The sequence below is a fragment of the Chanodichthys erythropterus genome, chromosome 4, assembly GCF_024489055.1.
Source record: "Chanodichthys erythropterus isolate Z2021 chromosome 4, ASM2448905v1, whole genome shotgun sequence".
Taxonomy (NCBI): Eukaryota; Metazoa; Chordata; class Actinopteri; order Cypriniformes; family Xenocyprididae; genus Chanodichthys; species Chanodichthys erythropterus.
The window spans coordinates 22,052,501-22,066,503 of record NC_090224.1 but is presented as its reverse complement, the minus strand read 5'-3'; the positions used below and the strand labels follow the sequence as shown (position 1 = coordinate 22,066,503).

The following is a 14,003-nucleotide window of genomic DNA, read 5'->3' as shown; positions in this document are numbered from 1 at the left end:
GTTCAGTTCAACTTTATTGTCAGTCTCAAGTGCCATTAGCAAACATACAAAAGGCCTATTATAAAACACAGATACAAACTTTTTTATGAAAGATAATTCTGTCTCCACATTGACTCCGGTTTGACTCCGATTTTCACGAATATGATGGTTTAATGTTTTTGCATTTCAGTAAAGTTCAGCGTGAGTTAATTTAGTTCCTCCGTGTTTTTGGTTTCGGGGTTCTTTAAGGAAACAGATACTTTTAAAGTAATGAATTCTTTTTTGGAACTTGGAAATGAAATGTTAATTTTTGAAAGTGCAATCGCAGAATTAATTATTATGCACATGCGCGGATATATTTTGACATGGGCCTACACAACATGAACTGTTATTTTATTAATCATAATGCTTTTAGATTCGAATCTATAAAATATAGTGTTGTTTATTTACATGCATGACGCAGACATTATCGGAATATGCCCGAATATTTTACAAGGTGAGTGAACTGAAGAGGAATGAGATGCGCTTAATGGAGGCGGAGAGAGACGGGGAGGAGTGCTGGGAGAGACTTCAGTGAGACTTTCCACCCTCATCATCCCATCCTGTCTTCTGTGAAGCGAGGTGAAGCAGAAAATGCTCTCGGCCAGCGCAGGGTAGCGTAGAGGTCAGCGCCGATGCTCCGGTACTCACACCCGACACGCACGAGTGGAATAATCGGGGCGGACGATCACCTGTGGACATGTATCAAGGTGTAACGATGACCACAAACCACGGACCCGCGTCTTACGAGCCCGGTTTCCTCCATAACGCCGCGTCTGCGGCCGCTTCAGCGGTGTACGTGACACCCACCCGGGTCACCCCGATGATCCCGGCGCTGCCGTACCTCCAGACGCCGCAGCAGAGCAGCCCCGTGTCCGGACACTCGGGATGGACGCAGCCGGGCGCGGACACGGTCGCCTCTTACAACTCCACCGGCGGGCACCATCATTCTCCGGTGTCCAGGTTCACTTTCTCCACGAGCCCGCCGTTAAGCTCCGGGGTCGCGACAGCCCGGGAGACCGCGACCTACACGAGCCCGCTGAACATCTCCACTGGCGGGCGGGAGCACTACGGGTCCCGGGGTCTGAGCGGCACCTATCACAGCGGGTACCCGGCCTATGTCAGCCCGAACATCGGAGGCTCATGGGCGGCGTCGCACTTCGACAGTTCCGTGCTGCACAGCCTCCAGACCGGAGGACCGGCCGGTGCCGCGAGACACCCGAATTTAGGTGAGAATTATGTGTAAATATCACATAAACTTTAAGATGAAAAAGAGTATTTGAGATTTTAAAATTCAACAGAAAATGTTTGTTAGTTTTTTTTTTTTTTTTTTTACGTGCACAGCAAAGAAAATCGAAGTTATGCAGTACAAGAAAAAAACTTTCTACTTAAAAAGAATCACGTTTAATTCAATATGTTGGCCGTGAAATTTAGTAGCAATTTCTACACCAATTTTTATTTGTCATGAGAACATCACAATGTTTAAATGAGAATTTAGCAAAGCTTAAACTGACTCATTGTTATGATTAAAATTAAAGTAATGATTAATGATTAATGAAGTCTGTTTTGTCTGAAATTTGAATTCAGTTTGGGCCTTAATAAACCAGTTGATCATTTGGGCCTCATGTTAGCTGAGAAAAAGTAGGGTTTTGTTTCAGTATTTCTTCAACTAATCGTAATATACAGTTACTCATAATGAATATGCATTGCATAAAATGTCGAGGATATTAAACTTACGTAGGCTACATATAATTTTAATACAAAGTGAACATGTGTAGCTGTCACTTTAGTGTATCTAATGTAATCAGATTTGATTTGGACAAAATAGTTGATTTTGATGTTATATTGAATGCATTAATGGATAGGCTTTTTATTATGATGATTTTAAACAGGTTTGCAATAGATTTGAAAAAACTTTCTGTATCGTCTTAATTTTATAAAATCCATATTAATTTTTCATATAGGCTACTTTATAATGAAGTTAGTCACAGATGAACGTTTATCAGAGAGACACGAGATGTTTTAATTATGAGAACTTACACGTGCAACACACGATTTATAGATAGATAGATAAATTAATAATTATAATAAATGACAAATGTTTAATACCTGTGTAAATATAATTTTGCTTGTTTCTTGCCATGTCTTCTTAATAATATGTCGGGTTTTCAAAACAAACTTTAAATTCGACAAATAAGTCTGTTTTCAAATATATTCTTTTATGTGAACAATTACGACAAAAATGTGATTTTCTAGGCTTATTTTAGGTTGATGTGAAAGTGCTTTTATATGAGACACGATATACTGAGAAAATAAAAATGAATGTCTCAGAAGATCCTTTACGTTTTACTGAAGACATAATATGATTATTATAATGCACATGTAAAACAAGTTTTATTTTTAATACGTGAAATAGTTAAATATTGTTTGAGTTTGACTGTAAAAAAATACAAATAAAAAAAATCCCTAAATTATTAATCAATATATATTACCACTGTTTATTTTATAGTTGTATAATATTGTTTCATATGGCATTTATTTTATATGATAACAATTACTTGAGAGTGTCATTTAAATTATTTTATTGGTAAGAGTAACTACGATTAATTAGTTTTATAAAAATTATATTATTATCATCAAACACTCTTAATAACTTTTATTTATTCTGATAAATGAAGTGCGCGCGCCGCAAAAAAAAAAAAAAAAAAAAATAGTATATTACCGGAATTAAAAAAAAACTAAAAAACGAATTATTTTAAAATAAAAAAGAATAAAGGTATTTTTTTCTACATAATACCTTTAAAGGATGAATCGTTATTAAGAATATTCTAATTCATTCTTCAAGTCTATCGAAATTAATTAAACTTGAAAAAACAGAGTGAAAGTGAAAACAAATCTGCAGTTATTGCACACATATTTGAATAGATCATGTTGTAATGTCTAAATGATTTGGTCAGCTGTGCCACGCGCGATTTCATTTATATTAATTACTACAAACTCATTGATCAAGATTTGATTACTGATCATTTCTTTCATTTTATTGTTATATTGTGGCGTTCAGAGTGAGACATAATCACAATTCTGTGTGCGAGATAAATGATGTTTGCTTGAGAAATAAAATAGCTGATTTTTCATTAAACTTAATAGCTGATATGAATAAATGTGACCTTTGAACATGAACACGTGCTATTAATAGTCTGTCGTAAATGAACCCAGAGATGGACTTTAATACGGACATGCTGCTGGAAAAAAATATGAGACGCAAAAGCATATTTATTGATGATATTGACCGGCTTTTGCAGGTATTATTGTGATTATATATTTGTCAGAGATAAAAAGCATTTTGCTGCATATTTACTCTCTTAAAACTAAAGCTTCTGAAAGCAGAACTGCTTCCACAAAGAACATTTTGTAGTTTTTGAAAAGATTTTATGGATGTTAAAAGTTCTGCATTAACGAACCAAGAACGTGTAAAATTCCCATAAAGGACCATTTCTCAAAACTGTGCATGATAAATGAGTGTTTGACCTCTGAAGTGATTGTCCGAAACAACTCGTTATTTGCCAGTTGAGTGAATGATTTGTGTTTGACAGTCTTTTGTTCGTGTGGGTTTGAATCTCAAGGTTACAGCCTTGAATAAAGGCCACAGTGTGTCTCTTCTAAGTCTTTTAATATCTCAAAAAACGCTGGTTTAAAAACATCCCAGTTTGGTTTGTTTTCAACCCAAGAGCTGGGTAAATATAGGAGCACCTGATGGGTTCGTTTTACCCAACAAATTGAGTATTTATTTATTGGGTAATTATTTCATTTTTACTATAATACGAGCTTTTTTTACTTCATACATTAATGAATGTTTACAGATTAACTTAAATCCTTTAAAAAATATTTAAATACTCCACAAAACCTCTGGTTTAATAATTCCAACATGATCTCATGGCAATTCCTACTTATTTTACAATGTGGCTCATTCATGCGACCTCACTCCTATAAATCAGGGTTTGCTAAATCATTTTACAATTTGCTAAATTCGTATGAATTCGTACGAACGACCAACCCTTAACTCCGCCCCTAAACCAACCCATCACTGGGGTTTACATTTACATTTATGCATTTGGCAGACGCTTTTATCCAAAGCGACTTACATTGCATTATACTGTACATTTGTATCTGAGTATGTGCAATCCCTGGGATCGAACCCATGACCTTGGCATTGCTAGTGCCACGCTCTAACCACTGAGCTACAGCAAAGCTCAGTGTAGAAAAATTGTGCGTGACGTTGTAGAAATTCATACTAATTGGTCATTTATTTTCGATCATATTTTATAGTTTTGCTTATTTCATATACATATTTTCTACATTTAAGCTCGTTTAACAAATATTAGAAGTAATTAAAGTGTAATGGACCAGTCTCCGTTGTCCTGTTTCCACCGTAACGGAGTTGGATCTCGTGCCGGAGATGACTCGCGTTCAGCGGGGGAACTGATAACTTCAGACCGCCGCCTGCGTTTCACTCGTAGCCGACAAATGCTGACTGATTTTTTTATTTTTTCACTTAATACATGAATTAATGTTTATGGATTAACTTAAATCCTCTAAACTTTTTTAAAATACTCCAAAAAACCTCTGGTTTGCATGATAATTCCTTTATTTCCGATCATATTTTATAGTATAGCATATTTTATATCGTTTTTAATACATATTGCCTACATTTAAGCTCGTTTAACAAATATTAGAAGCAAAAATTAAACATTTAGATGTAATTCAAGTGTAATGGACCAGTCTCCGTTGTCCTGTTTCCACCGTAACGGCGCTGGATCTCGTGCCGGAGATGACTCACGTTCGGCGGGGGAACTGATAACTTCAGACCGCCGCCTGAGTTTCACTCGTAGCAGAAAAAAGCTGTGACTGACTCCAAAACCTGTCCATAAATAATCAGTGTACAGTTCTGAGAACATATTTTAACATCATAAGTATTTATGTTCTGTATCTTTTGGAATAAAATCATAAAATTGTATTCAAGGCATCAGGCGTTTGCTTGACACTCGTTTAGGTGACTCACATCGCGCCCCTGAATGTTGCTTTGCATAAAATTCAACAATATACAGAACAATAATGATTTTTTAGATAAAATAAAACGTACACAAACTTGTATTTTATCAAAGGCATGCATCAGTTTGACGGAACTGCACTGCTCTCTCCTGAAGAACCCCACGATGATTAACTCAACACCTGGGTTATTTCATCTGACCCAGGATCTGTGTAACACAAAAACTACCCAAACACTGAAAAATAACGGCTCAACCCAGGACTTGCACAGAAGAAATAACCCATGTTTTTTTTAGGGTGTATTCGTTTGTAATAGTGTTTTGCATCAGAACGGGTTTATGGTTTATGACTCTGAGTGAATCTGACAGTAACTTCTGCTCCACTAAAGCGAACAGCTCGTTAAAGGTGTTTGAAAGCCTCAAGATCGGTTTACTGAGAGAGATGAATGATTTTCTGTGTCTCTCATTTGTCCACATTGATCCATCGCTCAGTGTTGTAGTTAAGGGCCCCTCAGGGGCCTCCTGTCTGATATATGAGCTCTGTTTCCATTTATAAAGATTAGCTCTGTGTGTGTGTGTGTGTGTGTGTGTGTGTGTGTGTGTGGACACCTCTGTCTCACATGAGCAACAGCGCCTCCTGCTGATCAGAAAACTCATTCAGAAAGCAGCTAGGCTTTTGTTATGAGAAATATCGTTTAAAAATTAATCTTTGATGTGAAACATTTATAGTTTTATTTTATTTTGGAGCATTTTTTTTTTGTTTTATTTTGTTTTTGTAGTGTTTATTTTTTAATTTTGCACTTTGTATTATTCGGGGTTTTTTGTTATGTATTATTATTATATTAGCACGATTATTTATTTATTTTTTTGCATTAATTGTTATTATTGCAGTGCTTTTTGCTCATTTTTATTGTTCTTTATTGCAGTATTTATTTTTATTTTGCACTATTTTTTATTATTGCAGGCTATTCAGTATTTGCAGCAAGTTTACTTTTAATTTAGAATTAATCTTTATTATTGCAGAGATTCTATTTTTATATACTTTTTTTATTATTGCAGTGTTTATATTTTTTATTTTACATTATTGTTGTAAGCCTTTTCAGTGTTTGCAGTATTTAGAAATTATTCTTTATTATTGAGTCATTACTTATGTTTTCATTTTTTTATTATTGCAGTGTTTATTTTTATTTTTTACAAGTCTTTTCACTGTTTTTATTTAAAATGATTATTTATTATTGCCATGATTAAATATATTTTCTCACCTTTTTTATTACTGCAGTGTTTATTTTTATTTTGCATTATTTCTATAAGTCCTTTCATAATTTAAAATTACTCATTATTGTCATGATAAATTATATTTTTTCACTTGTATATTATTGTTTATTTTTATTTTGCACTACTTTTATTATTGCTGTCTTTTCAGTTTTTGCAGCATGTTTGTTTTTTTATTTAGAATTATTCTCTATAGTTTTTTTTACTATTGCAGTGTTTATTTTGCATTATTTTTATATTATTTATATATTATCATATTTTAATAATTTAATATTTTATAGCTATTATATATTAATATTATTATTTAAGTTTTTATGTTATTTTGCATTAATATTTGTTATTGCTGTTTACATTATTTTTCTTATATTATTGCAGGGTTGTGTTTTCATAATTTTGTATTATTGCACTGTTTACTATTTTATATTGTAGGGTTTTTTGTGTGTGTGTGTGTGTGTGTGTGTGTGTGTGTGTGTGTGTGTGTGTGTGTGTGTGTGTGTGTGTGTGTGTGTGTGTGTGTGTGTGTGTGTGTGTGTTTGCAGCATGTTGCAAATGCTTTGGCAAAAAAAAAAAAATAATAATAATAATAATAATAATTCTTCAATGCCAAAAAAAACTTATAAACTGAACTGAGTTGAAGTTGCAAACAGCAGTAAAGGTCAGTTTTTAGTCTCAGATGTGCCATTCAGATCAGTGTTTCAAAGGTCATGTGACCTCTTCGTTTGCAGGTGTTTTGATCAGTTTTGTCTGTCTGTCCTCAGAGCTGTTCGATGAGTTCGCGGAGGGTCGAGAGTGTGTGAACTGCGGGGCGATGTCCACTCCTCTGTGGCGGCGGGACGGGACGGGTCATTACCTGTGTAACGCCTGCGGACTCTACCACAAGATGAACGGGATCAACCGGCCGCTCATTAAACCACAGAGACGACTGGTGAGTTTTAACAACTGATATTTCTCATAAATAAAAATTTCTCGTAAAATCTAAGTATTGCCCAATAAACATACAGTTCATTAAACACAAGTTTATCATGTTGTCGACCTGTTATAATTAATAAACAGTGTAAAATGACATCATGAAGCATGTGAGAACTTTACCCCAAACTGACAGACGAAACAACTGAAACAAACTTATTATAACTGAACTTTAAAAAAAAATCATGACTTTTTATTATTGCAGTGTTGTTTTTTTGCACTATTTTTATTGCATGTTGCATGTTTTCATTTTGTATTATTTCAAAGTTTCAGTTCATTTTGTATTTTGCTTTAATATTTAATTTTATTTGTAATTGCTGCAGGTTTGTTTCTTTGTTTTTGCAGTGCTTTTGCACATTTTTTTATTATTACAATGATTTCATGATGTTTTCAGCATGTTTGAATTGTATTATTTCAGTGTTTGCAGGACTTTTTATTTTGCATGATTTCTATTATTTTAATTGCAGAAAGTTTATATTTCTTGCATGACTTTTTATTATTGCAGTGTTTTTTATTTTGTACTATTTTTATTGCATGTTTTCATTTTTTATTTCAGTGTTGTTTTTTTATTTTTGCGTTGTTTTATTATTATAGTGTTTATTTTTTATTTAGCATTATTTTTTATTATTGCAGTTTATTTTTGCATTACTTTTGCAGTTTTTTATTTTGTACAATTTTTATTGGAGTGTTTATATGCTGTTTTCATTTTATATTTCAGTGTTTGCAGCAAGTTTATTTTTTATTTTGCATTACTTTTTTGCAGGGTTTTTTATACTATTTTTTCTATTATTGCAATGTTTATTTGTTTTTATTTTGCACTATTTTTTATTATTTCAGTGTTTGAAGCACATTTATTTTTTATTTTGCATTACTTTTTTGTAGTGTTTTTTCCCCATTTTTCACAATTTTTTTATTATTGCGATATTTTAGTGCTGTTTTCAGCACGAAAGTTTTAATTTTTTATTTCAGTGTTTGCAGCACTTTTTTGCATTACTTTTTGTAGTGTTTTTTTCACTTTTTTATTATTGCAATATTTTGTTTTAATTATTTAACTTGTTTTAATTGTTTTTTATTTTGCATTGTTTTATTATTGCAATATTTATTTAAAATTTTTCATTATAGGGATGTTTTTATTTTTATTATGAAGATATGATTCAGATAAGAAGACCATCATGATCTGTCTCTCACTGGTCTGTCTCTCTGTCAGTCTGCGTCCAGGCGGGTTGGTTTGTCCTGCACTAACTGTCAGACGACCACAACTACCCTCTGGAGACGTAATGCAGAGGGAGAGCCGGTCTGCAACGCCTGCGGACTCTACATGAAACTCCACGGGGTGAGACACGGCTATTATTATTTTATTTAATCCTTTGGCAATACAAATGTACATCTTCTTGTGCCAAAATCATGCACCTGAACACATGAACTGAAAGAGAGAGAGGCTGTAGTAATGTGTGTAACCAGCAGATGGAGACAAAGAATGAACAAAACATCAGATTCTGTGCAGCGTTTCACACTTCTGCTCTTCTCTTCAGGTTCCTCGTCCTCTCGCCATGAAGAAAGAGGGAATTCAGACCCGCAAACGCAAACCCAAAAGCATCAAGTCCAAACCTGGTGAGCGCCGACACTCAAGACAGTCATTCAGTATCTTGAGAGCTTTACATGAAGAAGCATGTTTTGTTGAAAATCCAGTGATTCTGACCTTTGACCTGTCTGTGATTGACAGGAGCCTCTGAGGGTCAGACGGCGTCCGCTGCCGTGAACTCCAGTCCCACAGATGAACCGCGAGCCATAAAGACGGAGCCGGACACAGCGTCGCTCTACACACACCATAACATACACACACCGGTCAGAGAACACACACACACACACACACGTTTGTTTTTGTGAATTGTGGGGACTTTCCATAGGCCGCAATGCATTTCATACTGTACAAACCGTACTTTCTATCCCCCTAACCCTAAACCTAACCATCACAGGAAACTGTGCACACCTTTATTTTCTCACAAATACATCATTTAGTATTTTTATTAATAAATTTACATTGTGGGGACCGGTGGCTGGTGAACTCATTTATATTACATCACAATGTAACATAAATGTAATATAAACAAAAGCACACACACACACACACACACACACACACACACACACACACACACACACACACTATTATTATAGAGTTTGAGTTCATTTTAATTAAGAGAGTACATGAAATTCATATTTTTACACATATATTTATATATATGTGTGTGTGTGTAAATATATATATTTGTTTTAAATATTAAATATTAATTTAAATATTAATTTTAATTACATGTAGATTATGAGCTATATATATATATATATAAAACAGCTCATAACATATCTATATTTACATATATGTATATATAATACATATGATGTTATATAATTATATGCATTGTGTATATATATATATATATATATATATATATATATATATATATATATATATATACATAAAGTGATTTTAAATATTATGGATATTGATTTTAATATTAAATATAATAAATATTTAATATAAATCCATATATTTAGGCAGTGTTTTCTCTATTTTATAATTATTGCTATTATTATTACAGTTCCTATTAATTTATTACATTATATATATATATATATATATATATATATATATATATATATGTATGTATATGTATATATATATTAGTATAAATAATATATTGTTTAATAAATATTAAAATATTAATATTAATAAATATTAATTTTAATTACATGTACATTATGAGCTATATATATCTATAACATATCATAACATATCTATATTTACATATATATGTATATATAAAATACATATATATATATATATATATATATATATATATATATATATATATATATATATATATATATATATATAGATAGATTTTAATATTAAAATTATAAATATATAAATATTATATATGTATATATATATATATATATATATATATATATATATATATATATATATATATATAATATGTGTGTGTGTGTGTGTGTGTTTGCATTGATAAATATTATAAATATGAATTTTAATATTAAATATAATAAGTATATTTATATATCCATATATTCAGTATTTTCTTTATTATACAGTTTATGAGTTCCTATTTATATATATATATATATATATATATATATATATATATATATATATATATATATATATATATATATTTAACATCGATAAATATTTTAAATATTAATTTTAATTACATGCAGAGCTCATTAATTTCAGTAATATATAATCATATAAATAATAATACAAATATGTAATAATATATACATATATTTCCTCATCTAAAAACTTAATGTAGAAAACTAAATGTCCATGTTATTCATCAGCTTCTCATTTACATTTTTTCATTTATTAAATTATTTGATTCCAAACGTACTGGTTTGAATAAGAGACCGTAACACAACATCTTTCCTCTGTCCATCCAGGTCTCTGCCTTTCCGACTTATATGGGAACCCCAAGCGCAAATTCTGCTCTCAAACTTTCTCCGAGTGGATCTTCCAGCTCCAAAAGCGACGTCTGGAACAGCCTGATTCTGGCGTAAGATCCGAGATGCTCCTCCTGAAAGCGTCACTCTGCAGAACTTCATCCGAGACCAGACGAACCAATGAGCTTCAGCGATTAAAGAAGATGCCTGATGGGATACCGTACAGAGGGACCCCAAGCGCCGTGCTGGATTCAGATCAACAGATCAGCTGTAGCAGAAAACCCTGAACCAAAGACCCTCGAGTCCCAGCGGATCAGAAGAACATGATGTTCAGGATCTCGGCCTGATGGACCATGGGTCAGATGGACTGTAGCATGTACTTTAAACCATGTGAATGGTGTTCATAGATGGCCCACAGTGGCGTCAAGCTTTGCACATGCAAACACAACAATATTCTCCTGAAAATGTAAAAATGTAGTTATTTTTGCAGTTCTGTTTGTTGCGCAGAACTTAACAATATTTAAATGAAGCTCAAAGCACTCCCGCTGTATCTTAATGGACAAATCTTTCTCCTTCACACCATATCTGCAGGGAAGTGTTTATTTTCATTGCCATGAATATTATTAATCATGTCTATGAGCATATATATATATATATATATATATATATATATATATATATATTCCAAAGATATAATTTTGACTGTTTTCTGTTGTTGTTGTTGTTGTTGTTGTTAAGATTAACGAATCAAACTGAAACCTGTTGCATCAACTTTCTGTCCTGAAAGCCACTTCCTTAAACAGTGAAAAAATAACCCTCACCGCAAATTTGACTTCCTTTTAAATGATCGCAGCTGAGCTCCTTTAATTTCATGTGATTTTAAATAACTTCTGTATTTATTTCTGTAGCGAAAACCAGGTTACAGTTTTCCTTTCCAACTGGAAACTGCTTGTAAAGTCAATTCAAACTTGTGCATCTGATCTCTTAGTATAGATTAAACAGTGTTAGCGTTTCACATATGTAATTCTTTTCTTGTAGTAGCATTCTATAGTATTACATGTATATAACTGTATGCAAAATGACTCACTCCATGTTTAAATGTTGTTTTGAAAACACAACATATGTGAAAATTAGATTAAATGCTTGTAATTCTAAATTCAACTGTTTTTATTCACAGAGAGCGAGAACAACGTCTTTAACCATTGTGCGTCTTTGGGGTCTCCAGGCAACAAAATGTAATTTTGTAAAAAATATATTTTTTTTAATGTAATTTTAGTCTGTTAATTAATGTTTTTACTCCACATTTGTGCAGTTTGTGGAGGATTTATCATATCTTTTAAATTTATATAAATAAATTAAAAAGTATTTTTTTTTAATAGGTTTTTGTATAAAAACCTACTCAACAAATTTTTTTTTTAATTTATATAAATGTAAAAGATAAGATAAATCCTCCACAAACTGCACAAAAAAGAAGTAAAAACAAATAATAAACAGAGTAAAATTACATTTAAAAAAATTTATTTTGTTACAAAATTACATTTTCTTGCCTGGACACCCCAAAGACCCTGAGTGTGACTTTTTTTTCCTACACTAACATAAAAACAAGATATTACTCCAATTTTTTTATTTATTTGTAGATCTAGAAAGTGTTAACAACTGTACAAAGTTTCATGTCATTTGGACAAAGACATTTTAAAGAGACCGATATTAAAAAAGACCCTATAAGGGTTAAATACGTAAAAAGATGTGCACGTAGTAATAAAGTTAAACATTAATTTAACAATTAAAAAGTAATAACTGACCTAGTCATTTTTTATTTGTCAATGACGAATAAACATAAGAGAAAAACAATACCGTTCCAGAAATATATCTGTTAAAGCATATGTAAAATAATTATTATTATAAATAGCGATCACTTTAACATAAGAACACATGCAGTCAGGAAAATATATAGGCTAAACACAATAATAAATTGGGTTGTATTATATTAAAACATATTAATCTTACAGACGATATATTTAATTATTTTAATACCTCGTATTTGCAGCTGAGGTGATTCTATTTCCCGGTATTCGTAATTCCCCTAACGTCATCACTTGCCTGACCAATCACAGCTCTTGAGTCCATCTTACTGGATACTGGGCGGGGCATCACGCCAGTCGCTCTCGCCGCTCATTGGCCAGTGCGCTCTAAACCCATGACGCTTCAGCCAACCAGAGGAGTCAGTCGATCGTGTGAGAGAGGGATTGTCGCTGCGCAGTGGAGGTGATGCTGTCCTGATCTCTGTAGAGTTTCAATGGAAATAGTAGCGCGTGAATTTCAGTTCACCTGCTAAGAAAAGCGTCCACTCAGACACAGGTGGGAAAATGGACATTCTCAAGTCTTTAGGACACCCGGAAGAAATAATCAACCTCTTTAAATACAAAATAGGAGGATGTCGTTCTGTTATGCCTAAACTGGATTATGTAAGTAAAAGAATTTGAGCGTTTATCTCTAATATTCATCTACATCTGTTCTGCATGTATGTCCATATGCACAATACAGGTTTTGCATTCATGTGTCATTATGCATGTTATTTTAAGAAGATTAAATAGAGATTAAATATAGTTGCATGAAACAAAATTACATCTAAATTATTCCACATTATTTATGGCATAAACACAGTGTCAGCATCACATGGATTTGGTTTAATCCTGGATTTGAGGGGAAGGTTAGTTTTAACAGAAAGGAGAAACTAGGCTTCGTCTTATATAATGAGCTTTGAGGACTGGAGGATCTGCTAATCCACATCCACACTGTTACAGACACTCATTACAGATAGATAGATAGATAGATAGATAGATAGATAGATAGATAGATAGATAGATAGATAGATAGATAGATAGATAGATAGATAGATAGATAGATAGATAGACAGACAGTCAGACAGATAGACAGATAGACAGTCAGACAGATAGACAGACAAATAGACAGACAGTCAGACAGATAGACAGTCAGACAGATAGACAGACAAATAGACAGACAGTCAGAAAGACAGACAGTCAGACAGATAGACAGTCAGTCAGACAGATAGACAGACAGTCAGACAGATAGACAGTCAGACAGATATACAGACAAATAGACAGATAGACAGTCAGACAGATAGACAGACAAATAGACAGACAGTCAGAAAGACAGACAGTCAGACAGATAGACAGTCAGACAGATAGACAGACAGTCAGACAGACAGATAGACAGTCA

At 32.7% G+C, this 14,003-nt stretch overlaps 2 protein-coding genes across 2 annotated transcripts in view; both read left to right on the top strand.

Moving 5' to 3' along the window:
* The first annotated feature begins 623 nt into the window (after positions 1-623).
* Positions 624-11,934, top strand: gata4 (GATA binding protein 4). The gene is made up of 6 exons (XM_067384523.1): positions 624-1,247; positions 7,094-7,260; positions 8,509-8,634; positions 8,834-8,912; positions 9,025-9,146; positions 10,764-11,934. Exons 1-6 carry the CDS (start codon positions 719-721, stop codon positions 10,878-10,880), a joined length of 1,140 nt encoding a protein of 379 aa, XP_067240624.1. The 5' UTR covers positions 624-718; the 3' UTR covers positions 10,881-11,934.
* A 1,071-nt stretch (positions 11,935-13,005) lies between these two features.
* fdft1 (farnesyl-diphosphate farnesyltransferase 1) overlaps positions 13,006-14,003 on the top strand; it is a 13,619-nt gene continuing 12,621 nt past the window's right edge. Inside the window, exon 1 of the mRNA XM_067384522.1 lies at positions 13,006-13,228. Coding sequence (XP_067240623.1) covers positions 13,130-13,228 — 99 coding nt within the window. The 5' untranslated portion in view covers positions 13,006-13,129. The remainder of the gene's footprint in view (positions 13,229-14,003) is intronic.